This window comes from Clytia hemisphaerica, unplaced genomic scaffold, assembly GCF_902728285.1.
Source record: "Clytia hemisphaerica strain Z4C2 unplaced genomic scaffold, Clytia hemisphaerica genome assembly, whole genome shotgun sequence".
In the NCBI taxonomy this organism is placed as follows: Eukaryota; Metazoa; Cnidaria; class Hydrozoa; order Leptothecata; family Clytiidae; genus Clytia; species Clytia hemisphaerica.
The window spans coordinates 42,556-70,555 of record NW_027103888.1 but is presented as its reverse complement, the minus strand read 5'-3'; the positions used below and the strand labels follow the sequence as shown (position 1 = coordinate 70,555).

The 28,000-nt window shown below is 34.4% G+C and overlaps 3 protein-coding genes across 3 annotated transcripts; all 3 read right to left on the bottom strand.

Moving 5' to 3' along the window:
• LOC136808517 (protein FAM98B-like) lies at positions 1-9,096 on the bottom strand. The gene is made up of 15 exons (XM_067065043.1): positions 8,986-9,096; positions 8,668-8,804; positions 6,714-6,764; positions 6,464-6,532; positions 6,116-6,183; positions 5,669-5,785; positions 5,338-5,418; positions 4,773-4,889; positions 4,252-4,351; positions 3,950-4,032; positions 3,194-3,323; positions 2,773-2,805; positions 2,237-2,329; positions 1,693-2,076; positions 1-123 (listed from the first exon to the last, which is right to left on the bottom strand). Exons 1-14 carry the CDS (start codon positions 9,021-9,023, stop codon positions 1,982-1,984), a joined length of 1,212 nt encoding a protein of 403 aa, XP_066921144.1. The 5' UTR covers positions 9,024-9,096; the 3' UTR covers positions 1-123; positions 1,693-1,981.
• A 7,741-nt stretch (positions 9,097-16,837) lies between these two features.
• Positions 16,838-18,731, bottom strand: LOC136808516 (uncharacterized). Its single transcript, XM_067065042.1, has 2 exons — positions 18,645-18,731; positions 16,838-18,317 (listed from the first exon to the last, which is right to left on the bottom strand). Exons 1-2 carry the CDS (start codon positions 18,649-18,651, stop codon positions 16,894-16,896), a joined length of 1,431 nt encoding a protein of 476 aa, XP_066921143.1. The 5' UTR covers positions 18,652-18,731; the 3' UTR covers positions 16,838-16,893.
• A 1,824-nt stretch (positions 18,732-20,555) lies between these two features.
• LOC136808528 (serine palmitoyltransferase 2-like) lies at positions 20,556-26,785 on the bottom strand. Its single transcript, XM_067065056.1, has 11 exons — positions 26,444-26,785; positions 26,019-26,173; positions 24,647-24,792; positions 24,118-24,336; positions 23,760-23,923; positions 23,263-23,424; positions 22,934-23,060; positions 22,567-22,603; positions 22,344-22,442; positions 21,736-21,865; positions 20,556-21,048 (listed from the first exon to the last, which is right to left on the bottom strand). Exons 1-11 carry the CDS (start codon positions 26,750-26,752, stop codon positions 20,941-20,943), a joined length of 1,656 nt encoding a protein of 551 aa, XP_066921157.1. The 5' UTR covers positions 26,753-26,785; the 3' UTR covers positions 20,556-20,940.
• Positions 26,786-28,000: the final 1,215 nt, after the last annotated feature.

Here is a 28,000-nt window from a genome sequence, read left to right as displayed (position 1 = left end):
TTAAAATCCCTTGCCTAAATGGAGGCCAGTATTTATTCTAACATATCAACATATCATATCTGACATATACATTCCTATTCAGTCATTTCAGTTTAAAAAAATATTCAACTCAACCGAGTGTAACTCAAACAAGCAACATGCTGAATGGACCTACCTGATGATGAAAGTTAGTTAGCAATGCGAAAAGAAAAATGAAAAAAATCAGTCAGAAAATATAGCATTTAGCGAATATACACAACACAATAAATTCATCATTGATTGTTGATGGGGGGAGAGAGAAGGGTTGTAGGGAAAAATAAATAGGAAGTTCTGGTCGCAAAAATCAGTTTATGACAATTGAATCATGCTTGATGGTGAGCATTGTTATCAATAATGTTTTTGTGTGAAAAACATAGAAATACAAGGAAAAAATCCAATGAAAATCTGCAAAAACGGCGATTTCCAGCAACCGGAAAATTTTTTTTCGAACTCGGCCATTTTTGAGCATTGCTAAAACGCATCTTTCTGCAAAAAAATCAGAAAAAACTAATAATGATAATTCGAGAAAAAGTCAAAAAACCGGTTTTCCGGCATATTTCCGGCATTTTCGGCCGGAAAAAAGTGTTTTTCGAAAATCGGGCTCCGTCACATTTTAGATATTGTCATATTGCAGCAGTGTGAAATTCATAAAAAATATATAAAGTACAGCTCGAGAAATTCAAGAAATACTGTCTTTTCCGGCGAAAAAAGGTTGTCCGGCGACTTTAAAATAGTCCAGCTTCAAAAATCAATTTTATTGAAAATACATGCTTGATGGTGGGCATTGCTATTGATAATGTTTTTGAATGAAAAAACAACCAATTATATGGAAAAGTCTAAAGAAAATCAAGAAAAACGGCGATTTCCGGCATATTTCAGGCATTTTCCGCCGGAAAAAATTTTTCTTAAAAATCGGACTCGGCCATGTTTTGGGCATTGTCAATACGCATCTTTGAGCAAAAAATCAGAAAAAAAACTAATGATGATTCGAGAAATATGCCAAAAAAACAGTTTTTTTCCGGCATTTTCGGCCCCGAAATGAATTTTTTCAAAAGCGGGCTCCGTCACAATTTAGGTATTAACATTTTGCATCAGTGCAAAATTTCATGAAAAAAGTATAAAGTACAGCTCAAGAAATTCAAGAAATACCGTTTTCCGGCAAAAAATCGGCTGTTCGGCGAATTTTAGAAAGTTCCGGCTTCAAAACAATTTTTATTGACATTTGAAAGATGCTTGATGGTGGGCATTGCTTGATAATCTTTTTGATAAAAAAACAAATTATATGGAAAAGTCCAATGAAAATCCAGAAAAAAACGGCGATTCCGGCATATTTCCGGCATTTTCGTCCGGAAAAAATTTTTTCTCAAAAATCGGACTAGACCATGTTTTGGGCATTGTTAATACGCATCTTTGAGCAAAAAATCAGAAAAAACTAATGATGAAATCTCCAGAAAATGCCGAAAAACCAGTTTTTCCGGCATATTTCCGCCATTTTCGGCCGGAAAAAATTTTTTTCCGAAAATCGGGCTCCGTCACATTTTGGGCATTGCCATTTTGCATCATTATGCAAAAAATTAGAAAAAACTAATGAGCCGATCCCGAGAAAAGCTGGCAACAGACGAACGAACGAACGAACGGACGAACGAACGGACAAGGGTTAATTTAAAGGACTACCTTAGGTAGGTCCAAAAAGTTGTGATTTGTGCAAAATTGTCTTCGTTACCATCCAATGGTAGTTGGTAGATTCACAATTCAGAGACTGAAATCTCTCACCAAAGTTTTAACTCAACAATCTACAAAGTACGAATTGAAAGAGGCCGAATCGAGAGAGGATTGATTGATCAAAATGCTCTCCTGCCATCGTACCATTCATCGCTTTCGATATATTCTGGACGAAAGCTAGTTTGATTGAATTGATACTAACAGGTGATCCAACAGGTTGATACGTGACATCAACTTTCCTTCAACTGTAATACATTTTACTGTCACCTGAAGAAGGGCGGCTTTCATAATCGCGCCCGCCACCCCTTCCACCTTGTTTTCCACGCCAATTAGATTCTGGAATTAAATGTAAAAGGAATTTAATTTAGTGGGTTAAGTAACATGGTTTCCAGACTGTAGCAAAAAAAGAGCACACTTCAAAAAAGGTACAAAGAGATTCAAATTCACAAGGAAATATTTGTTTTTGAATCAAGTAAATTAAAAACGTTAAACTTACTTCCACCCCTGTTGTATCCACCACGCCCACCGCCTCTTGCACCTCCACCGCCACCTTGACTATCATTTCCACCACCACCGCCACCTCCTCCTCCTAATGGTAAAATTGAGGAGATCAAAAAAAATACTCGTGTTCAAATTTACAAGGATTGAATGGCGTCATATGTCTGAAGTCATTACATTGGCGCACTTACAGAAAAAGACATTAAACAATATCCAAGCCCAGTAAACTTGAATCAAATCCCTTCACGTTATCAGGGCTGACTTTATCTAAGGCTTTTTCAATAAACTTTAATCGGGTCATGATATAAGAACGTATTTTTAAAAATTATGAAAAAGATTTTCTCGTTTCTTTTCGTATTTTTTTAACACTGAGCTAAATTTCAGCTCAAAATAATAGCAAAAAATTCTGTATAAGTCTTTGTTGTTTTTAATGCTAAAACATGCTTACCATCTCAAAAAACTTTCTTATCGTTGAGGTGTACAACATATCTCAACTTTCAGACTTTTTTTAAAGAAAAACACGAGAGTAAATACCTCCGCCACCTCGATCAGACGAGCCACCTCGACCTAAAACAAACAAATTCATTGGTAATTTAAAATCAACTTAACAACTGAAACTTAGTGAAACTGGCCGACCAAAAAAATCAAGGCTAAAGTTTACCAGTTTATTGCTGTGAAGTCAATGACTACCGACAACATTGTTGATCAAGATCAAATCGAACAAGTCTTTTTCTATAGCTCGCAGTTCTAATATTGATAGATTGAAAGATCCTAAAAGCTTTTCCCTTTAATGATACTTATAATATGAAAAAAAAAAACACGCAGAGAGAAATGGATCAAAGCAAAACAATTTTAAAACCCTAAATTTTCTTTTTGTCTTAACTTTTGAATACGTTTCAAATTCATACCAAATAGTTGAAAAGAGTTATATTAAGTTAGTGAAAAGAAAGGATACCTCTGTATCCGCCTCTTCCTCTACCACCACCGCCGCCACCGCCACGGGGCGGGTCAGCAACTCTCTTCATGAACTTGGGCATCTCAGGAGGTGGCGCTTGCTTCGATGGGCGGCCACCTCTATCCGGTACCTTAGTAAATAAAGTCAAATCTGTATTTCTCTACTCTCGGGTACCTAATAGCCGCCCCCGCTAATTAATTTTTCGAAAATTTTCCACCCAGGACATTCTTATTCCAGCCCCCCCCCCGCTTATTAATATTTGGGGAAATGTTTTTGAAAGTTCCCTCTTTTGTCCTAATTCTGCTGTATTAGCCTCCTTTTCAAGAATTTTCCACCCAGGATATTTTTATTCCAACCCGCCCCTTCCCCGCTTATTAAGTTGTGAGATTTTTTCCATATTACTCAATGGATACTCCAAAGAGTGCCCTCAAATAGCAGTCAGATTTCAAAATTACATTTCGCTTGGATAGAATAGTCTGACAAAGCCTTCAATGGGGAATAGAATTGATTAGAAAAGAGGTTAGTCTTAAGCATTATGAGAGATATGGGATGTTCAAATCTATGATTTCTCTTCAAACCGTTTTTTAGAATTTCAAAAAAAGGCCGAGAAAGAGGTCATTTCGCTACACACTTACCAAGCTGGTACACAACGTTATGTCAACATTCATCCACTACATCATTTAATGTCGAATGAACGTTGAAACAACGTTTCGTACCAGATGGGTAAAGAGGATTGTACAATTTCCTGAACAATACCTTAGGTATGATGATCTTGTTGAGATCACATTTGGTGGCTTCTCGACTTGCACCACTACTGGTCTTCTCGACTGGATAAAGGTCTAAAGTTGAGGAGGGAAAATGAAATCAGTATATACGTCCTCTTTTTGTATGGTCAATGATAATGAATGGGGTAACACACATTTGTATTAGGGTAAGTGTGTGTGTCCAAAATGTAAAAGTTTGTGATTCTAGGCTCGCTCCTTGATCAAAATATCAAAAATCTCAAATTGAAAAAAGTAGCGTCAGCGTTATTCAAATGAATAAGTTTAATGATTTACCAGTTCTTGTGGCAAGGATGTCAGCAGTGGATGTGATTGAATCTGCGTGTAATTGTTGTCTGATGGGTTGGAACGCAGTGGCAACTTGTTCGGGCGTAGACTAAAGTAAAGAAAATGGTGAAAACTGTCTGTCAACTCTCTCTAGTTTGAACCTTTGTAATTCGAATTTTTCTGTCATTCGAACTTAAGTATTGACCCTTTCAGTTGGAAAGTTCTCCCTGTAATTTTCTTTAATTCAAATATAATTCTGTTCTTTAAAATTCGAACGAGAGAGAATTCTTTTCTTTTTCATTGGGGAACATCTTTCTAGTAACAGACGTCAATTTTTGTTCCGAAAAATGTTCGGTAGCTCGGAATTGGCTTTGAAAAGGTCAAATCTAGCAAGGAAAAGGTCACAAAGTAAAGCTTTAAATTTCCTTATTCCTCTATTTCTTAAATGATGCCTTTGTAATTTAGGCGTCCCAGTCACCTCGTCTTTTTTTCACCCATCTGTTTAATTAGACGAAAGTTTTTGACGATACCTTTAGTTTTTCGGACCAGCAGAAGGATTGAACAGTGACATCAACTCGTTTGATCAACACTTCACGTCTTTGTTTGTAGTCTTGGCACATCGCATCGTTGATTTGACTAACTTTTGACTGAAAGTTGAAAAAATGACATAAAGTCCACAGTCCTGAGACATGTCTCTAAAGCTTGGTCACATGTGCCCAATAAACGTGTAGAAGGCTTTTGAGCCAGTATTTGACATTTGGAAGAAGAAGAGTTAACCCTTTCGCCTACACTGTTGGAAAAATATTTCCAAGGATGATAAAAACTTTTAAAAAGTTGAAAAAGCAAGGTTCAAAATAGAGTATTCTAAAAAAGTCTGATGTCATGATATTTGAACCAGAAGAAAAAATCTTCATCTTCATTTTTATCTTTATTTTTCAACGTTTCAAAAACCTGAAAGATTTTTCTCTTCAAGAATATCTTTTTCACATAGCATACAACTTTTAACATACAACTAAAAGGAATCACATGAACGACAACTAATATGAAGAATAAATTTTGAAGGATTTTGAAAAGTAAAACGATTGAAAAGCCTACCCATTGTTCTTCGCTTAGAGATTTCTTCAGTAAAGGTTCTTGTAGGTGATCGACTGGTAATGTTTTCAACCTTTCTTGTAGCTAAGGTTTTGAAGAAAAAAAAATTATATGATCAAGGAGTAAAAATAGTTTTGATTGACTTTAGCATAAATCTCAGTAACTTTATTGCCTCATATGAAAATAATTCAGGCTAATGACTTTGAATAGTAATTTACTTGTTATGAATGACTATTGTTAAAAACAAAGATCCTTTCATTAGAGTCTTTGTAATAAAAAGTTTGTTGTGAAAAATCCTCAATCAAAAAAAAGAAACGTGATGATTTCAACATACCTTTTGATTAATATCGTTAAAAAGGGTGTTCACATTATTATTACTACTCATCGGGACATTCAAAGTTTGCATGATATTTGCGATAGGTATGGAGACTGCAGACCCACTGTCCACATCCTAAAAATATAACAAACAAAACCTAATGTTAGACTTTCGACTTCTTTCTGGATTAATGAGAGAAAATGATAGTGGTCAGAACATAACACTCGAAATAGCCTGGTTGATAATCTTGAAATTATTCCCTATTTCAAAAAAGATCTAAGTCTCTCTTAAAAAGCTTTATTCTTGTAAAGAACCACTTTCCGAAAAAGCTTCACTTTCATTTCATGCAATCATGTAATAAAAAAAATGTAAATAAAATTTTGAAGTATAATGGGTTCAAAGGATAGTTACTTAGGGGGTAAGTTTCTCCAAAATAACAACACTCTGAGCAAAATCTGGTCTTACCATTTTAGAATCATCATCATTCATACTTGAACACATACGTGCTGCTTGTAATTCAGAAATCAAGTAATCTTAAATAAGACAAAAAACTACCATGAAGCCTTTAAAAGTTAAGATTCAAGAATTTTGAGGTTTCGAAGATTGAGACTTTTTCAACCTAATGTGCTTGAAGTTGTTTTTTGCGATTCAAATTTGAGTCTAGCCTAAAATTTGAGAATTAGCACAAAATACTTGCAATATAATATAATAAAGCAAGTCTTTAACAGTCTCAATGTTTCACACGGAGTGTGGACAGTTAAAATTGATTCTAATTTTGTTCATCATAGGAAAATTTTACAATATAATATATACCTAGGGTGAACATTTTGCCTTTCTCTGTTTGCAAACCCTTACCACCAATAATACTTGCATAAGGACATGCTAGAAAAAGAAAACAGAGGAAAATTCAGTATTTTTCTGTATAGTGAATTTTTGAAAATGATTTATATAAAAACCACAAAAATTTAAATCACAAAGGACATGTATATTATAAGCTCTTTATGGTAAGAATAGCTGTGGCTTTTAGGCGCCAAATGTATCGAAAAAACATTTGAAAGCTTACCCAAATCACGAAGGATGCCAATTAATTCAAGACAGAAGGTATCGGCTTCGCCTAAAATATAATAAAGAGAAATAAATTATAGTTGTTTTATATCTTTGTTTCTTAATTTTCACTTGGCGACCCAAGATCAGCATACTGCACTTCATTATTATTATGATGTATACAAGCTCACAGGCCCGAGGTGGACCTCTACGAACCGATTTCTAATTACAATATTAATATGTCAAGTATCTTAGTTGGTGTTTTTCCCACGCTTTGTTTAGGCTTTCTTTAAACAATTTGATTGAGGTCGACTCGATGACAAATCGCGGTAGTGCATTCCATGTTGGGATCGATCTATAGTAGAAAGATTTTGTCTGAGCCCCACGAAAACCATCATCAGCAAAGTTTGGAACAAATTCATGATCATGGAATCTGGTTGGACGGGATTTTTTAACAAACTTGTTCCGAGTTGTCTGTGGGTCGTAAAAATGAATATGCTTATATATTTGCACCATATCACTGAAAAGCCTTCTGAACTCAAGAGATGGAAGCTTGAGTCTTTTTAAACGTTCTTCGTAGTGGAGATTACGATATTGAGGAATCAGTCTTGTCGCCCGTCTTTGAACACCTTCAATCAAGTTTATACTACGACGTAATTTTGGCTGCCATACTGATTGTGCATATTCCAAGTGAGGTCTGACAAAGGTGGTGTACAGAGTACAAAGTGCCGAAGGACTCAAGTCGTTAAAACTTCTTTTGATGACTCCAAGGATTGAATTTGCTTTGTTAACCTGTTTGGATATATGCTCCTCGAAAGTTAGTTCCGAATCGATCAAGATGCCGAGGTCTTTTTCTTCAAAAACATGTTCAAGTTCATTACCTCAAGCTGGTATCTGTGTGCATGCTTGATGTTGGCGAATTTACCTATTGTTAAGACATGACATTTATCAGGATGGAACGTGAGTAACCAATCCTGAGACCACTTTTCCATTTCATCGATATCTCTTTGTACAACGATAGAGTCTTCTACCGAATCTATAGTCTTCACTATTTTCGTGTCATCAGCGAAGAGAAATGCATCCGAAACTACTTTGTCTGGCAAATCATTGATGTAAATGACAATAGCAGAGGTCCAAGTACACTTCCTTGAGGAATCCCACTTACGACAGGGTTAGTTGTTGATTTGGCTGAGTTGACTTTGACCAGCTGCTTGCGATCTGACAAAACGATGTTATCCAGTTTAGTAGACTTCCACCTACCCCGTAACATTCCAGTTTTTTCTTTAACCTCCTGTGAGGGACGGTGTCAAACGCTTTTGCAAAATCAAAATAGATGCAATCGACAACTTTGCCTTCTGCCATCGTTTCACAACATTGGTCAATGTAGTAAAGAAGTTGAGTGACTGTTGATCGCTTACCAATAAAACCGTACTGTTTTTCAGATAAAAGATTTTCTTCCACAAGATGATCCATAATTGCTTTTCGTAGCACTGACTCCATCATTTTGCATACTATAGATGTTAAACTGACTGGACGGTAGTTTATGGCTAGGTTGTGAGCACCCTTGTTCTTGTAGATTGGCGTGACATGCGCCATCTTCCAGTCCTCAGGTAATACGCTATCTTCATGATCTAAGGATTTTTTTTGCCAGTTTTCCAAAGTTATTTATCTGAATGTTTTTCAAAATTTAAATTTATTTTACCCTAGCATGGGATTCGGGAGGGATTATTCTCTGCTTTACAAAAAAGTTTTATAAAAATAATCATAAAGATGATAAACACGTTTTGAAAATACAGTAAGACGACAAACTAAGACATTACAAACAAACAAATATTATTCTTTTCAATGTTTTACCCAAGGTGAAAGGATAAGTAGTATTCAAATTTTCAAGGTCACATAGTTTACCCTCAATTTGCTGGTTGGCTTACAGAGTAGACAGTAAGTTTATTATACATTCAAGAAAAATTTTATACCAGATATGTTTGCAATGTCAACATCAACCAAGCTTTTCAATTTATCAACCAGCCAGCACACTAATTGAATGAAATCTGAGTCTAAATCTGCTGACTTAAGCATTTCTTTAACTTTCAAGCTACCCAACTTGTCATACCTGAAAGACAAAATCATTATTGTTATGTTTCCATCTTTTCAAAACTACTTCCAAGTCAAAAAGTTGACATGAGTATTTATAATTGAATCTAAACTTAATTATTTAATTATTAACATGCAAAAGAAATGATCGGTAAAAAAGATAATAACTGTTCTAGAAAAATAAGCTTGATTATACTTACTGAAGGCTTTTCAGTCCTTGGGTGATTGATTCTTTCATTATCTCAAGTTTTTATACCTAGGAGACGTCAAATGTGAAATCTTCAAAAAGTGAAATTATCATAAAAATACTCCATTGTCACTTTTTAACAACATTTGTAAAGTAAAGCTAATAAAATTTTGCTTTCAAAAACTTTCACAAAAAGTTAGAATCACTTTATTTGTTCAATGACATTCAATGTGTGACTCTCCAACAGTTAGCCACACTTAGCATCCTACTGAAATGCATTTCAAAGTTTAATGCTTTGAAAGTGCTTTATCACCCATGTTAAACTCAAAAACTATTTTGAACAGCAACTTCCCAGGAAAAAGATCTACAGGGAGAAGACAAACATTTTAGATTGCGGCATCATCTGATAGACCATTTTCCGGAAACTTTGCCAGACTTCATACACTGGCCAATTTTCATGCGCGGGATTATTTTACTTTAAGTAGCGTGTAAATCAAAGCCTAACAATTATCAAGGGAATTGAATAAACATCTTAGTTGGCTGATCAACAGGATGATCAGGTTGATCATTAGCCATTTTGTTTTATTTCTTAAGCTTTTATGTTATGATCGTGTTCAAAAGAGAATGACATAATTCAACTTTTTTAGTGATGATTTTAAAAGGCTATATAATGTGATATTTTGTGGCTACAGTTAAAAAAATTTATTCTCTTGTCCCAAAATGACAAAAATTTCTTTTGCATTTGAAACGAAATTTCTAGTGATCTTCAGTGGCTAGTAATTAACCTTTAAAGTGTGTGAAAGATTGTGACTAATTTTTTGAGTGGCTAATTCTACCAACTAATTTCAAAAAGGTGTAGCAACTTCAATTTAAAAGATCAGTCACCCAAATTTTACACAGGTTACATTGAATAATAAAATTTTGAGATTATGTGAAAAAATGTGGCCTATTGATCCTTGAAAGTGAAATAATGTGGTTAATAGACTTAAAATGCACCCAGAGACAAAAGTATTGAATAAAAAAAGTCTAATCGTGGAATTTGAAAGTTTTTTGCTTGAGATGATACTTATTGAATGGTTTTGTTTTCATTTTCTAAGGATACAACATCAGAAATGTGAATTTTAAGTGGCTAAATACTTCTTGCAATTGTGATGTTTGACTTGAGGAAAAACGTTTCAACAGGCATTTTACGTACTGACTTTATTCACCATGTAAAAAAGCTGTAGTTATGGAATTTTGGGATATTGTGCTAAATATGTGGCTAATTCCATAGAAATACTTTTTGTAACACTTCCTGTATGATTTTGTGTTAAATGTGTGGCTATTTGCATACTTAGCAACTAGTAGTTTTTCTTCATTTTAAGCCTAATTTATAGATTTCCCCTGTCATGTTTTATTGCCACAATTAATCACATATCAATTTTAAAGAAAGCCATGCAAGGTATCAAAAGAAAGCCAATGGAATTTTCGAATGTTTAGACAAGGTTATTTTTTCACTCACAACGTGAAAAAATGTGGGTAGCGTTTTTAATAATCCGGAAATTGTAGTAAGTCTTTTTAGCCACGTAGAATCACAGGGCAACTATTAGTTGATACTTTTGAATTCAGAAAGTGAAAATTTGATCTTCAAGCTATAGTCTCAAACAATTCAGGTCTTTGGAATTCTTTTGTGAATGGGTGTGGCTACCATTTAAAATAAGGGCCTTTTTTCAAAAAAGTGTGAATATTAGCCGCATGATTTCACAAATTAAAGTCTATTCACGATAAGTGTGCACTCTTTTTTCATTTACCTCTAACTTTTGAAGGAATTCTTCAATCTTTATAAATTTGGTATCATTGGAAAGATACTACTGAGTGGAACAATTTAAAATAAAAAAGTTTTTGAAAAATCCTAAAAACGAAGATGAAAATGAAGAAGAAAAAAATGAAGATCTTGTAGAGAAGTGCTATAACTTTCATTTTTACTGGAGTGAATCTTTGATTATTGAACGTCATCACTGTGAAAAAATTTCTCAAATATAATCATTCAATCAAAAGATATCAAACAAAGTTATAAGCTGATTGACGTCTAAAAACCCTGTTTTCTGCTGTTTTCTGCTGTTTTTTGGGGTCAATCACTTATCAACTTTGTATCATAACTTTATATTGAATAAATATTTTAGTGAAATTTCTTCACAGCGATGACCTCCTAAGATCAAAGAATCTCTCCAGTGAAAATGAAAGTTATAGCACTTCTCTAAAAGATCTTCATTTTTTTCTTCTTCATTTTCATCTTTGTTTTTAGGATTTTTTCAAAGACTTTTTTATTTTAAATTGTTCCACTCAGTAATATCTTTCCAATGACACCAAATTTATAAAGATTGAAGAATTCCTTCAAAAGTTATAGGTAAAAGAAAAAAGAGTGCACACTTATCGTGAATAGACTTTAGTAAGTAAAATACTTTTAATATGTTCTATTTTTTACTAATTTTTCAAGAACACCAGATTCATTATTTTCATCACTAGTATTTATTTGCTATATATTTTTTTTAATTATTGAAAAAATATCAATATATCGAGTTCGAGCCACAATTGTTCACATTTTTATCACTTGAAATTCTTTCACATAAGTATATCTTAGAAAAGTTCAATCTGTGATCTTCAACTTTGAACCAGTTCCAAATGTGGATATTCAATAAGTGCTTAATTGAGGCTATTTCAAAAAAGATAGAGAAAGGGTAATATTAGCCTCAAAACTTCACATTTTGATAAAAAAAAAATTCCAGTGAACTCCTAGAGTCCTAATCCACAATCCTGTATTTTCCCCTCTCTCGTGAAACATTTGCTAAGAAGTTACAAGACATTATCCAAAATCAACAAAAATTGCATTTTTCCAATGTGTCATTCTTTTTTGAACAGGATCTTATTAATTGTCTTGGTATCTTGACCTTGATTCAGTTAAGGAGCCACTAACGCTACAGGGTGAGTGGGTTAGATCAAGCGATGCTAGGAAAATCTACTAAGAAATAATCAATTTTCTAGACGCAAGAGATTTCAAATTTCCAGAAAGCTGTAACTTTTTATACTTGTTCTTTTTCAGGTAGCCTGAAAGCCATTCAAGAATCAGGTATCAACTAAACATTCTCACTTCAAATTTGGGATCTCTTTTTCACAGCATCGAGAATGAACCGAAATATAGTAAAATTCAGGAGACACTCATTATGTTAAAAAGGTTTAGGCTTCAATGGTTTTGTTTTGATTTTTTTGGTAGTTCAAATTTTTTTAGTGTCATATCTTATGGGAGTCTTGGAACCAACCTGTGTCAAACTCATATACTGAAACCACTATTTGAAAAACAAGCACAATTTACAAATTGGAAGAGGGAAGCAAGTTTTCCTGTTGTGCAACATCCTGAATTGAGAAAGGAAAAATTTTTTTGGTATTCTATAATATGACACAGGGTGGGGGTGGTTGGGTTTTCAATTAGTGTCAGAATAATGCAAAGCATGGGAAAAATTGATTTCACCTTCAACAATCTTATCCTTGTTGTTGCAAATACATCCTTTAGACAACTGATGTTGTTTTTCATCAAACTTTGACATATGTTGTTTAAAAAGTAGAGAAGCACTATTGTTACGTCACAGATTTAAAAAGAAGGGAAATTTTCAAATGTCTATTATTACGCATTGAGAAAAAGACTTTCAATAATAAATAGCTTGTTTTGATTGTCTTGTTCTAAATTTTCTAAATGTAACAAAAAATGTGTGACAAAAATTTGGGCTGACGTCCCCTTTTAAACATCAATCTATTTAGCTGTTAGTGTGGTCGTGTTACAAAAATACAGGCTGTTTGTACAGGAAAAAAATAAGATCTAGCTGAAACTTTCTCCAGACCTTCTCGATAGGATGCTTATACCTCAGGAAAAAATCCCCTAAAATCCCACTGGTGGAACATCCCTTTTTTGGGCAATTTCTATTTTCCCCGGGCAAAATCCTAAGGGCAAAATTTTTTGCAAATTTCAAACTCATTTTCAGACATTATCAAGTATACCATTCGAAAGCTCTCGAAAAACTGTATAGAAGACTTTCATTTTTTTTTTATAGCTGTCCATATTCATTTGACAACGCAAAACGTCAAATTGACGTTATGAGGTGGTGGGAGGGTTTTCAAAAGTAAGGTTTGACGTTATAAGAAATCAAAGGTATACCTTTTTGTGAAAATTGTGAATATAAATAATAACCACACTATACTTTTTAAGCTGTCGAAAATATATTCATGTATGAGTTACATGATAATTTGCTCGCATAATCCCATTGATTCTTGCTATGATATCATATTTTCATTGTTTGCACGATCGAACGAACCACATTGCACAAGTGGGCAAAGAAGGTGGTATGCCTAAAGCACTTCACGGACCTAGCACCCAGTGGAGCTTTTAATTTCTTTTTAAATAAAGGTCATTAGTTAAAAAAACACATACACGCACAGGTACAACCAAGTACGGACTTTGCGACAGGAAAACTTTGATGAAAAAATGGCGCCAGCTTTTTGTATACATCGCTTGACGTTATCTGTGAGGGTTGGGGGGGGGGTTCAGAGGATAAAGTCAATTTGACATTATGAGCTGTCAAATGAATATGGACGGGTCCCCTTATTTGCTATCTTTGATTTGCTGTATGTTAATTAAATGACTTTGGAGCGGGTTTAGATCAATGTTATGATTTGATCGTTTGGCGGTTCTATTCCCAGGAGAATGATTTACCGTCAGCTGAATAAGGATTATTTTTGTATTTTTTCGGGTGATTTTTCCGATCCCTCAGCCACACCGGAAACCTTTCATTCGGTGTTAATGTTTCGAACTTCTGGAAACCGGACAAATGTGTTTCAAAAGTAAATGCGCACCGGGTGCACCAGATTCAAAAGTCTGATGTTGAGATTGTGCGGTGTTAAAAAGTATCCTCATCCAACACCGGACTTTGCTTGTCCGGTGTTCGTGAAGTTCGGATTAATTTGATTGACACTGTCTGGCCATGTTTTGTCAGATAGTCCCAAGCCAGTTGACGGTAAGCAGTCAGGAACAAGGGCAAATTAGGATACCTGTCAGCAATCTCTCCTACTTAGGAGAGTTGTATCCTAATTTAGAGGTTTAGGTATCCTAAATAGGAGAGCAGACACTTTGACCTGAATTTTTGAGGTTACTTCTTCGATCCGCGTTTGGAAAACTATGCAAACCTTTTCTTCATCGAGATTTGCACCACTGACCAAAATTTCAAGTAATTTCTCTGGCGGGTTCCTCGAAAATTAACATCCTTGATAATCTGCCGTTCAGAGCCTAAAATTTTGCAAACACGAGCTAAAGATTTATTTTTACAGAATGGCCCGCTACGGTTTGATTTTCCCGCAAAAATCATGGCTTGGCAGTAGGTTTTAGGTGCCCCCTAAGAATTCAGGTGACCCCTAAGATTTAGGTAACCCCTGGTTGCCAAATATTTTTGGTGACCCCTAAGCCAATGACAAGTCAATTTTTTTCGAAAATCCTTCTCAAACCATCAAACAAATAGTTAGTTTAGGTTATTATTGCTAAATAGAATAAATGCCCTAATAAATTAGAGATAAGCTAAGTACTGAAGGTTCATGCCAGATTATCAAGATTTTGTAAGTCAGAGTGCAGATCCATTGCCAGACAGATTTTTATCTAAGTAAATACAACATGATTAAAGAATTTTCACAGATCAGTGCCGTAGGAAGTATTTTCATATTAGAGGGGCTGACGTTTAGTGACACCGCCGCGAGGGCCAACCATGGTTTGGCCCGAGGGGAAAAATTTTGAAAATTTGAGCTCTAGATTGCTTGAAAAAATGCACTCAAAGCAGACTTATAAGACAATTATGACAAATTTAAAAATTATTGGGGTTATAGCCCCCCTTGCCCAACCCCATGCTACGGCACTGCAGATAATATTATTAGATACCAAATTGTCAGTTTTTGAGCATTGCTTAGATTAAAATATAATGGTATGGTCTGGTAGGCTGCTTATAATTCAATCACCAAACATAGAATCTAGCCCCCAGGTCCTTCTGAAAAAATTTAGGTGACCCCTAACATGGTTAGTCCCCCCTAGCCACAGGCTAAAATCAGGTACCAATCGCTGCTCGACCTTTTAGCCCCCCCCCCTCAGGCCAGGGGGGGGGGTTCCAGCCATGAAAAAAGCGTTTGCGTATGCTAGTTGCACATTTGAGTGGTGTTTTAGTTTTGCATTCCGCCAGCCAAACTCAATGAAATTCAGTACACAATCTCATTTGCTTATTATTTCCATCTTGGAAGTGGTAAGCTGGCGCGGATGTCTCTGGTTGGTGATAAATACAGGTTTTTTGGTTTTTAGTACCCTAATTAGGATGTTGATTGCTATTTTGGATACTTTTTTGTATCCAATGCAATGCAGGAGATATCGCAATTTCCAGACTGGCGTAGTTAGCTACCCTCCCCATCTCTATAAAGTATATACAAAACAAATATAAAAAAAGTACATTACCCCTCAGAAATCAATAATCAAGATCAAGCTATATTCTAGACTGGGAATCCAGTCGTTTATAACGTTTTTGTTGAAAGCGGGAAATTTTTATGTCGGGATATGGTTAAAATAAACTATATTGATGCTCCTGTCAAGTTTTCTACTTCCTATTTTTTACTGAGTTAAGTCGTCTAGCATGCTAGACTAGCTATATTCTTGAAAAGCGAGAGAAGCACAAACGCACGAAGAAATTTCAAACTTCAGGCCACAACTTTGTTTTATAAAAATCCATTGTGTTTTTCAGTTAGACCCGACTGAAACTAAGAAAAGATGGCTACTTCTTATTAAACTTTCGGTTTCTTCTTCAGTATATTACGAAAAGGCGGGCGTCATGAGAAGGCGTAAGAAGGGGCGGACAATAAGCTATGTGTACATAGGTGCGCACACATCCCCAGAATTTCATACACGATACACAGCCCCTATATCAAAACATATCAGGGGGGGGGCGTGTAGCCTAATGCGTATCAGTACCATGTCAAGACTCTTGGATTCCCGGGGGGAGGGGGTACTTAGGCAAAAATGGATGATATGGATATGGATGTGCAGCGGACATGGTACTAAGGGTCGGTTTTTTCACCTTTCAAAGTCTCTCTAAGGGTCGGAAAAAAAAGTCTCTCTAGGGGTATGACTTTTTTCAAAAATCGAAAAAGAAATTTCAAAAAGTCTCTCTAAGGGTCGGTTTTCGGAGGTCCCGTCCGCACATACCCCTCATTCGCCAACCCTGGTACCCCCCCCCCCCGGGCTTGGATTGTATCACCAGATTTTGAAGAATTTCGCGCGAAAACAAAGAAAAGGCTAAATTCAATCCATCATTCTAAATGGGGCGTAAATCTTGAGGCTTGTTCATTTTTTCTTGCTTGAGAAAGGTTAAAGATTCCTTTCTAGCCTCTTCGGGGATTTAAACCAGTGCTATACTGATTTAAAACTCAATGATCTTCTTCTGACTGAAATTTGCTTTCTGATAATTTTTGATGATGTTTGGTCCAGTGAAATGTGCAAGAATATTATTGATTAAATTGGCCAAAAGATTAAGGATATGCTGGGAATCGCCACAATGGAATTTAACGACAGAATCTAAGAGCCATTTTAAACTGTAGATCGTCAATTATCTCCCAATAAGCCATAATACTTTCACAAAACGCCATTTCGCATTCTTCAAGTATGGGTTATTGAATTTAGGTTGAACATCGACCCTAACTTAAGAAAACAGTAATATTCTAGGATGACTTTTCCCAAAAAATTTAAGAATATCCTTGATTAAATGAAAAAACGCTATTTTCTTGTTTAAGCAAGATTTTTTTGTCAGATGTCGGAATTAGTAGTATATTCATTATTCCATATTGGTTATACATAAATTTCACAAAGTTTCGACTATCGAAAAAATAAATACTCTTTTAGTGACTTTGGTAATAGCAATTGTTCAATATCAGAATCTGCAACCAATTTCAATATTTGAATTCTCGCAATTTCTTTCAATTTGAGACGTCTTGGAAACTGCCAGACTCTATAGTCACCGTTTTGATAAGATACTATAAGTTCTTCAGAAGTCCATGAAAAATCACAATATCTTGCAACTGACGTTGATCCAAAGTTATTGATTTTATAAAGTTGATCAAACTGGTGTTTATTTGTGAAAGTGTATATAAAAACGTTCCCTTCAGGGCCTGTACATAGTGAAAGCAACTCTTTGGTGTTGGAGAATCTCACGTGAGTAATAATTTGATCTTTAGGTAATTTGATTAAAGATTCAATGTTGTTTGATGCAGGATTAATGGATAAACATTCGTTAAGGAATCCAAAAATGAAATGCATTTGGTTTGTAAATACGTAGTGAGTGATGTTCGTGATATTCTGGACGGCGTTTGGGTTATCTAAAATCGTTGGTAGATGTCCAGAGTATATGCAATCCTTAGCTTCTATATCCAAAGTAAAATAAAAGCCATTTGCCAGTAAAAAAGTGATATATTTGCCAGATGCTGTAAATTCATGATTAATAAAAAATGATTCAACATAATTATTATCGAGAGTAAATAATTCTCTTATCTTTTTGGACCAATAGAATCTGATGTGTGGTTCATTTTTGGAATTGTACCCGAAACGCCATATAGTTATCATATAATTATGAGAAGAATCAATATCAACTACAGTTGCAGCATAATTGTCATGGATAGCAAACATTTTGCATCGTCCTGTCACTATTTCATTGCCACCTTTACACGCTATAGCTACCAAATCAACCAATTTATCATCTTCTAAATTCTCACCATCCAATATCTTTAAGACACGTACTCCATTTGATCCATTATTGAGAATTGTAGTAAAATATTTCCCACATTTTGAAAAAGTAGGTGGTGGTAGAGAAGAATATGTGAAATACCAGCTCGAATTTATTAATTCATCACTGCCGTCTGATTCATTATCTCCATCATCACTATCATTAGGATTACCTCCACCATTAATTTCTCCACTTTCAACGTTATCTCCGTTATTATCATCATCTTCTCCACTATACTTATAAAAAACACTAAAAGCAATGCCAATGTTTTTCACAATCGGTTGATTAACAAGCTCCTCATCGTGTATCTGAGCATTACCAGCTTGTCCAAAACAAACATTAAATATATTTGGATTCGTAGGACAGAAACTGCAACTATAGCCGATAGAACCGTTCGGAAATAAATAGTCCCAATCAGATGTGGTACACCGCGTTGACCATTGATCATCTATAATACTTTCTGGTAAAGAACCGACTGTTTCTCCACGGCGTTTGAAAGTTACCCGTTTTTTGTCAGCCCCTAAAAATATAACAGATACAAAATGAAATTAGAAGATAATGAATGATTAAGAAAGATCCTTGTTGTGCTGTTTATATCAACAATGTAAAAAGTTGTCTAAGAATATTTATTCAATCGTCAAGATATAGCTCGAACTTCACCCCACTGACTGGCTTTAAAAGTCATGAAGATAAGAAGTATCAATTTTCTTTATCGTCGCCAATCAAAGCCCTTATAATTTTAACTTTGCTATCAAAAGTTAAGTCAATTTAGACCAAGTTTCAATCTCTCAAGAGGAAATTTTTTTTGTATTACCAAAGTTAGAAAACGTTAGATAATTAAACTTACGATGCATAATTATTTTGTCAACTTCAAGCCATAAAACATATTTTCATTCTATTTTAATTTTTTTTTTTTTTTTTTTCTAGTTTAGCTAAAAAAACAAATTTAAATAAAATTTAACTTATATTTAAAAAGGGATGCATTTGAATCTCATTTTCTAAAAAGAGGATGAAATGTTCGAGCCTATACAAATGGAAAAATCAAACTATAACAAATCGAAAAATTTCTTCAAATATTAGACATTACTACTCGGGTAACTTAATGCATGTCCCAAAAATGCATTAATTTTTCCGCCCCAGTTCCAGTCCCTAAACCACAACAAACTATACATTTTTAGAAGCGTATTTGCATGTAGAATACCGTATTCGGTGTAACTTAAATTCTTTCTCAGCAGAATTTGAGTTTTTTTAAGAAAACGTGATTATGACGTCATTATTTATGACGTCATAATTTTAAAAAGTTGAATATCTCAAGAACTAATACTCAAAGCTTTATGAAATTTGGACCAATGATAGAACTCATCAAGACGAGGAGAATTCTTTTGAAAAATTTGAAAATTTGCTGATGTCAGCATTTTATCGCAAAAATTCGAATTTTTGCAATTTCTGCTGACGTCATTAATTTTGAAAAATAATTTCAAAACTTTTTGAAACATCTCAATGTACTTTATCACTGGTCCAAATTTCATAAAGTTCTGATTTACATTTCTCGAGATATTCAACTTTTTGTATTTATGACGTCATCAATCATGACGTCATAATCAGGTTTTCTTAAGATATCTCTAATTATATTGAGAAAGAATTTAAGTTACACCGAATATGGTATTCTACATCCAAATACGCTTCCAAAAATGTATAGTTTGTTATAGTTTAGGGACTGGAACTGGGGCGGAAAAATTAATGCAATTCTGGGACATGCATTAAGTTACCCGAGTAAGTGCTGGTGCTCTGTGATTTGAAAAATAAGTGCAAAAACCTCAAAAGAAAAGGGTAAAAGTATCGAAAAATAGATGTTCATATGGAGAGTCAAATTGTTGAAAATCTTAATAAAATTAATCCAACAACTCCCTTCCATGTTAAAGAGAGTTCGTACAAAACAACCTAGTCTAGAAGCCTATTATTATAACAATAGCGTTCAGTTTGAGGTCGTTGTTGTTATTTTCAGAATTAATGACAACAACGAACGAAAACTTAACGCTATTACTATTGTTATCCATATCGGACATTCAAACAACGTTTTTTTCTAGCGTCAACCAGTTCTTTTCACTTCAATGCAATGTCTTCAACAAATTTTTAGCACCTTGCGAGCGGGCCGCAAATGACCAAAAAGTGTTTTTTTCTGACGTTAGTTTAGTGTCTTCACTTCAATGCAACGACTTCAATCCAATTCCGAGCGGGCCGCAAATGACGTTATTGCCCTATACCCGGACCGTTAATGATATTTTAGCCCTCTGAAGCCTGGCGCTTTAGTTTCCTCAGCGCGGGTATGACAATGTGAGTCACAAAACCTTTCAATACCGCCCGCCGATTGAACCTTTAATGGCTTACTTAATGACCGCTATATGGATAATAATATAGCTTTTTGTTACTATTTTCTTCTTCAAAAGATAAAAATCGATTTGCTCAGTATTTGATTATGTTTTGGAATGGATTGCTTTAAAATTTAGTCACGTGAGCAAAACAAACCGAGTTCTTGACTTAAGTTAAAGTAAGAAACATGAGAAAAAAAGAAAAGGCTTTTATACTAGGTTTTTATACGATACATATCTGCCAAAAAAGACCAGACATGTCATTTTATCCGGAGTAAATTTTATATTGACAGTAATACTATAATTTTGATGCTAAATAATTTGAAACTAAAAAAAACAAGGTACTAAAAATGTTTTGGTATAACGAAAAAAAAAATCATAGTTATAGATAGTATATAATATCCAGAATTTTTATTTATTATAAACTACAAGAAAATAGTATATACAACATTTTTGATGATTAGATTTTAAGCCAGTCAGAAATAAAGCAGAATAAAGTACAAGAGGAATAGAAATCGTCTTTAAAATATTGCTAATATTTTGCTGTTTTAGATGCCAGCTTTAGAAATAAGACTCACTATTCTGAGATTACGCAAAAGGTTCTTATATAAAAACCCGACGGAGATTCAAAGTTTGCGAAGCGATAAGAATATGACGAAAAGAAAAGAGAGTTTAGAACTTTAAAAAATACCAACAACACAGACTTAACCATTCAATGCAAAGCAATTGAGTGATGAGTAAGTGCTGTCGGTCCATTCTTTGAGGGTGAAAGCTTTACTCGTCTTTAGCTTTCTCTTGTTGTGGTTCAATAGGTTGTTCGGGACTCAGTCTTGAGTATTTCAACTGTAGAATGTTACCAACGTCATCTAATGCATCTAACACCTGAAACATGATTTGAAATTATCAGTTGTTTCACTTTGAATAAAAATAGCAAGAACCAAGTTTTAAGGCTTGGGGACACGAAATTTTTTTCGCGTTGGTGCAATGCAACATGCTCTATCCCACCAACACAAGAAATAAAGTGAGTGTCCCATGGTTTCTTTTTTTGTTTCATTGGACAAAAAGTGAGGGAAATACCCAAAAGACACGCTGTTCACACGCATGTTCCTGGGACAATAGAGCTTTTAGCATTTTCAATAATTCTTATAAAGGGATAAATTAAAAAGGCATTTATTATTGGCAAGGCGTCCATAAATTGCCAGCTCGATTGGCAATACAGTTGACGCTCTCTAATTCGACGTTCTACTATTCGATAGGCTCCCTTATTCGATGAAATTTAAAAACCCCGTCAACTAGAAACTCTCATAAACGACGCTCCCTTATTCGATAAGCTCCCTTATTAGAGAGCGTCAACTGTATTCCAACAATATAGGGAAAGAAACTTTTATCCAAAAAAGAGCAAATATTGTTTACTTAGAAAATTAGAGTCCGCTGTAGAATATTGTTTGCCAATGCAATGTATTGTGGACTTATGAAAAAACAATGAATTGAATAGTTGATAAGTGATTCAGGGGCTTCCTTATAAGATGTAATGAGATGTTCATCAAACCTCAAATAAATACCACGTACCTCGTTGAGCATTTCAGGTGTATGTGCAGCAGATAAACAAAATCTAGATCGAGATTCAATAATAGGAGTTGCTGGAAATCCGACGACGACTACACCAACACCACGTTTCAACATTTCACGACTGAATGCACTGGAAAGGTAAAATGAAATTATTTTGATTAAATGATTACTCTTTAGTGGGGCATACCATTGATTTGATTTCAAAGCCCCAAAGGGGCGATATCTGAAACTCCTGGCTGGGAAATAAAGCCAATTATTTCCCTGGGAAATAAAGCCAATTATTTCCCATCTAGAACACGTGAGTGACCTGCGTGTTTTTCAAACATAATTTCTAAAAGCGGGGCAAATTTAAGGCTTCACTTTTTCTTGCTTGAGAAAAATTGTAGATCCATCTGTAGATTCTTTGGAGTTTCAAACTCAATGGGGGTATACTTCTTTAATTTTTAGCACAAAATCTTTAGTTGAAAATTTTTAAATTTGGTAGAAATTCGTGACCGCAAAGACACTTTTTGAACCTAGCCTGACCTAGCTAGAATATGAGAAGTTTAGGTAAGTTTTATTAAATAGTTATCATTTTTATTTTCAAAATTTACAAATGCCTTTCTTACGCAATTTTAGCAGGCATGTATAACAACAATGGGATAACAGGAGATGCTTCATGGCCATAGATGATGAATCCTTTGTCTTCTAGTTTCTGTCTGAACATTCTGTAAAAGTAAAATCACAATATAAATGCAACTGCAATGAAAAGTGTTTAAATAACTGTATGGTTGTAAATAAATTGTAGAACATTTGCTTATTTTTCGAGTTCAAAATGATTTATGAACTTACATAATATTATCTTTGAGTTGTTTCAAACGTCTTGCTCCTGAAAATTATAAGAAAAATGATTGAATGCTCATAACCTTTCCCCTCAGAATTCTAGCACAATTGTCAAAATCATGAATTTAGAATTTTGAGCTCTATTTGGGAATTTTTTACACATCGGAAATCAAAAACGCGAGCAAAAACTTTCGCTCCTATCAATTAATACAGTCGAAAGGATAGTTACTGCAAGAAGCTTGATAGCCACTTTCACTTTGATGGAAAAGTTGAGTTGAGCTTTCTCCACAAATTGAATGTGTAATTTGAGAGTTTTATTGTTGGTTTATTGATTGAACTTAGATACAAGTTATGAGAATCAATAATTATTAGAAACCTTCGTTTGTTCCATCTTCACCCATGATGATTTTCATTGATGAGATAACTTGTTGCATAACTGTTGGTGCCATAGTTGCTGCATATGCTGAGCTGTATGATGAGGCTCGGATATGGTCTACGAGATGCTAAAAAAGTGAGAGGTTGTGAAAAATTCATAATTTACAAGAATCATCAACAGACAAAACATAATTTGCTTGGTGGCTGTTTAAACTTTACGCTGTGTTATGTTTCTGTCTTGAGATTGACAGCTAAAAAACATTTGATTAAATAAGAGGTACTCGCAAAAAAAATGTAAGATCATTGACTTTAATCAAGAATAAGACTTACTTTTTCAGCGGCAATGTAACCACCAGAAGCTCCAAAGCTTTTGGTGAAAGTACCCATCATAATATCAATATCTGTTGTATCTAATCCAAAGTAATCGACAACACCACGTCCATTAGGTCCAAGTGCACCAATGCTATGTGCCTCATCCAAATATAAATATGCCTGAAAAAAAAGAAATATTAAGTTTTTTTAATGTGGTAAAGTTATGATTGAATATAATTTCTACAGCCTGTATTGAATCAAAAAAAGAGAAATTTAGTAAATAGTGAGTAACCCAGTAGGGACATATTTCGGATCCAGAAAACACACAAGAAATGATGCATTGATTAGCTCTTTATATAATATATCATTCCCATAAAACTTGGTATAGAATTTTGCTATAGAATCTGTCTTGGCATCCTTTCATAATTGAAAATTTTAATGATGCAAAAATTTCAATGATGCAAAATTTGAAAATGAAAGCAGGTAATCAACTGTCAAATCTCCTAATAACTTACCTTGTACTTTTTCTTGAGTTCAATAATTTCTGGTAATTTGACGATAGATCCTTCCATGCTGTAAATACCTTCCACAACAATGATCATTCTTTTCCATGGTCTGTGTGTCCGTGGTTGTCCTTGAACTATACAAGTTCTCAAAATCCTCTCAAGATCTTCCATGTCTATATACAAAAATTATGTTTAAACTGTTTTATTTTGGGCTGATTGGAGGCCATTTTTGCTCAATTTTGTAAAAAGTCCAGTATACAACATAAAAAACAATTGAAAAAGATTGTACCAATCAAAGCTATAATAACCCCAGTAAGATTAGAGATTTGCATGTAACAAATAGTAAGACATGATCTTTTCTTCATACCATTGTGTTTGAAAACATAGACTTTAGCTCCCGACAGTCGTGTTCCAAGTACAAGAGAGGCGTGATTCAGTTCATCACTGATGATGCAACACCCAGGTCCAATAATTGATGGAATACAAGTTGAATTGGTGGCAAAGCCCATTCCGAAACAGACTGCAGCTTCTTTACGTACAAAACGGGCAACAATGTTCTCTAGTTCTTCTTGCTTTTCATGCATACCTGTAGCATAAAAATAGTTGTTAATGATTCTTCAATCAATGAAAAAATATTAGGGGAGACAATTCTAATTCTTACTGTAAGTACTTATAATTGGAAAGATTTCTTTTGCCTTTTGATATGAAAAATATTGAAAAAGTACCTTTGACCTTTAACTAAATCGATCTAAACCCACAAGATAATACAAAAAGATTTTTCATACAATAAACTCAGAAGCTTGCAAGAAGATTGCTGTAATTTACTAATATTCATTTACAAATAAATATGCAGATTTTGAAAATCCCATCAATATTGAAAAACATTTTTTCTTTACCAGTTTCACTTCTGGTGCTTGCACTTCCAACTCCACAACCAGTGATAGTATCTTCTGCTGCATCTGTGCAAGGACCAGTGCACTCTCCAAAGCCAAGGTAATTGTATGAGCCCATGTTTATGACACGAGTGGTTTTACCAGTGATGCTAAAAAAAGAATAAAGTCGCTAGTTGAATCAAATTCAGCTTTTCTTTAAATCAAAGAACTTTTGGTGGACTCTTCCTACGCTTCTGACGCTTCCTACAAGGTCCTTGACAAGTTTTGCAAAATAAGACAAGGTATCACATGGTATGAACCTCTCCAAAAGATGCAGTCAGGACTTAACTTGAAACTTTGTTTTTGGCCCAGCGCTTAGCGTACGGGCCTTTCATTAGCACTGTGCCCGTGTCTGTTAGTGTGTGTGTGTGTAACCCATCTTACTAGTCCATATTGTGAAAGATTTGATTGGCTGTTAGAACATGATTGACAGAATAAAAAACAATTGCAATCGTCTTTATTGGTTAAAAACATAAAAGGAGAAAATACGATTAACTATTTTAACTATTATAACTATAAGAATATAACAGATGTCTGCAGATGTAGTACGTTTTAAGAAAAACAATGTGATTTACACAGAAATAACCGTAACAAACCTTTTTCTTTTTAGGAAGATGTTCTTTTAAAAAAGTTGTTTTTACATTTCTCTATCATGTGAACAGTTCAGTTGTTCACGTGTTAGGGAATAAGATTAAATATTTTGAATTATTTCTCTTTGTTGCCAATAAGAGATAGCCGAGTGGTCTAAGGCGTCTATGGCTTGTATTAGCAACTCCAGGTTCAAATACCCTCTACTACTTAAGTCTTGTTCAGTTCTTATTTTTATTCGCTGGGCCTTCATGCCCTCTGGGCTTCTTGTTGTTAATTCATCAAGTCTGCCAGAATCCTAAAAACTATCAATTTTGGTACATGATACCAGCAATCAAGTTGTTGCTTGCATCTCCCTGATGCCTGAAGGAGAAAAGTTTCGAGTACGAATTCACTTTGTAATGCTCTAATTAGGAATGCTCTCTGATCTTAAGCCAGAAAATGAAAGGTTCTTTATATAAGCACACAATTTCAAACTCAATTCGTTGACAAAACGTTGCTGGAGAATTTTAGAGAAAAGTATCAAGAAATAGAGTTCACTTTGAAGAAAGCACTGATCGAAAAATCTTGTCATTTGATGAAGGATTGCCAAGTTTACAACAATGTCAGAAACAATGAATCTCGCCTCATCTTATTTCTGACTTTGTTTTTTGGGATGAAACTAAGTTGCAGATGTACAATATGCTGACAGGAACCACCTTTGAAAGTTTACCTTTTTAATCAGTGATTTATAAAATAAAAAACACACCTGAAGTTCCAATTATAGTCTTCACTGTCTCTGTCAAGAAGTGTTACTTCTGCACCCGCTACACTGCATATTGGACGGTTCCAGCAGTCTCTGATTCTTGTATAAAGGTTACGCGTATAAAATGATTCAAAGTCTGCATATAATGGAACAAACCCCTAAGAATTTAAAAAAGTCAGTCATATATTGATAATAAGAACATTTCGAGTTGATTGAATTTTCGACACATGATTCTGTCTGATTATGTAATAATAACATAAATCAACAACAATCTTTGGATGATACTAAACTGAAACTTTTTCTGGAATGAAAATACAGCCTATATCTGCCTATATCTAAAGCTGTATGTTTCCAGTATTGCAATCTCAAAGTACATATTTTTAATCTGTATATGTTATCTTATTTAAAAGTGAAATACAATGCCTTACCATTCTACCCTTTTCTTTTGCAGCTTTGGTTTTCTCAAATTTGTACAACCTAAGAAAATCTCTAAAATAACCGAATACAACCAAAACACCATATCCAATATAAGTTATAACAGCAACAATAAGTGGAGTCTCTTCAAATAATTGTTGTTTTTTAGGTTTGTCTCTTTGTGCTGGTTTCTGTTCTCTATTATTATTGAAGCCATTTCTTCCATTTGCTATTTTATGATAACCATTCCTTTTCTCAGGCAAAGCAGTGCCATTACCATGTATTAGTTGTGTCTCTGTTATTTCTTCTGTTATTATTGCCATTGTTTGTTCAAATCTATTTTATCATAACCTACAAGAAACAATATATTTAGAAATAAAATAAATAAATAAAATGATGTCATGATCAGTTTATAAATGGTGCAATATATTCGGAGTGAGGCAGTAATTACTTTTGGTGTATTGGAGTAAGGAACGGATATAAAGTAAAATATTAGTGTAAGTCATAGCTTTTCAAAACAAGAGAAGCACCACCATTCTAATACCGGATCTCATTAACCGCATCCACCGTGCTCTTTGCCTCTCCCTAGACCAGACTCAGATAAGACCTTAAAACAGGTTTTTGTTGGGCACCCCTTAGATCAGGGCAAATTTTTCATATTATGCTCCTAATAATATGATATCCAAAAATGGTATTGTTTGTCAAATTTCAATGTCTAGATCTCGAGATATTTTGATTTAAATATTGAAAATTATTGATATTTTTTGCTGAGCCAGCAGTTTAATTCAGCATATTTACCCACCTTAAAAATGAATTATCTCCAGATCTAGACATTAAAACATTACAAACCATACCATTTTTGGATACGACAAACTCAGGGCTATCTAGCCCTGAGAATGATTCTTTCTGAAAATGCTCCTAGGAAAATGTTGACATCATTGCAAAACACCCAAAATGTTGGTTTCAGCTTTTAAAAAATGCCATTTCTCAACACCCGATAATTGAAACTTAACAAATAAACCCATTTTCTTTATTTACTTTTCACATTGAATCTGTTGGTCATCAGATATTTGATTTTCTGACCTTGAAAAAACTGTTAGTAAAGGGGGACCCTATGAGTTGATTAAATTCTTTAATCGAACTTTAATTGTTCGATGGAGTTTGATGATATTAGCTCGATTGTTCGATTGATTCGACAAGTTCGATTGATTGGGTCTGGTTACAATACAAGTGTCCCTTAAGGCGGTAATCACAAATATCTTTGTTTCGCGTCGCCCGACCGACTCTCGAAAATTGAGTAGAATTGAGTCGGTGAGTCGGTAAATTTGTCGGACTTTTTCTGTCAATGACCTTTCCTTCGTTCAAAAATTTTATTATTGCTGATTTTTTGCGAGCGATTTCACATTCGCAGCATTTTGACTTTGTTTATCATTACATGCGCCATTTCGGGGTCGGAGGTCACAGTTAGGGTGCGCACTCGTCGGGATTTTTTGCGCGGAACGAGGAAGAATTTACAAAAATGAACTTCAATGCATTAGTACTTACCTTTAAATCATCCAAATCTGTTCATT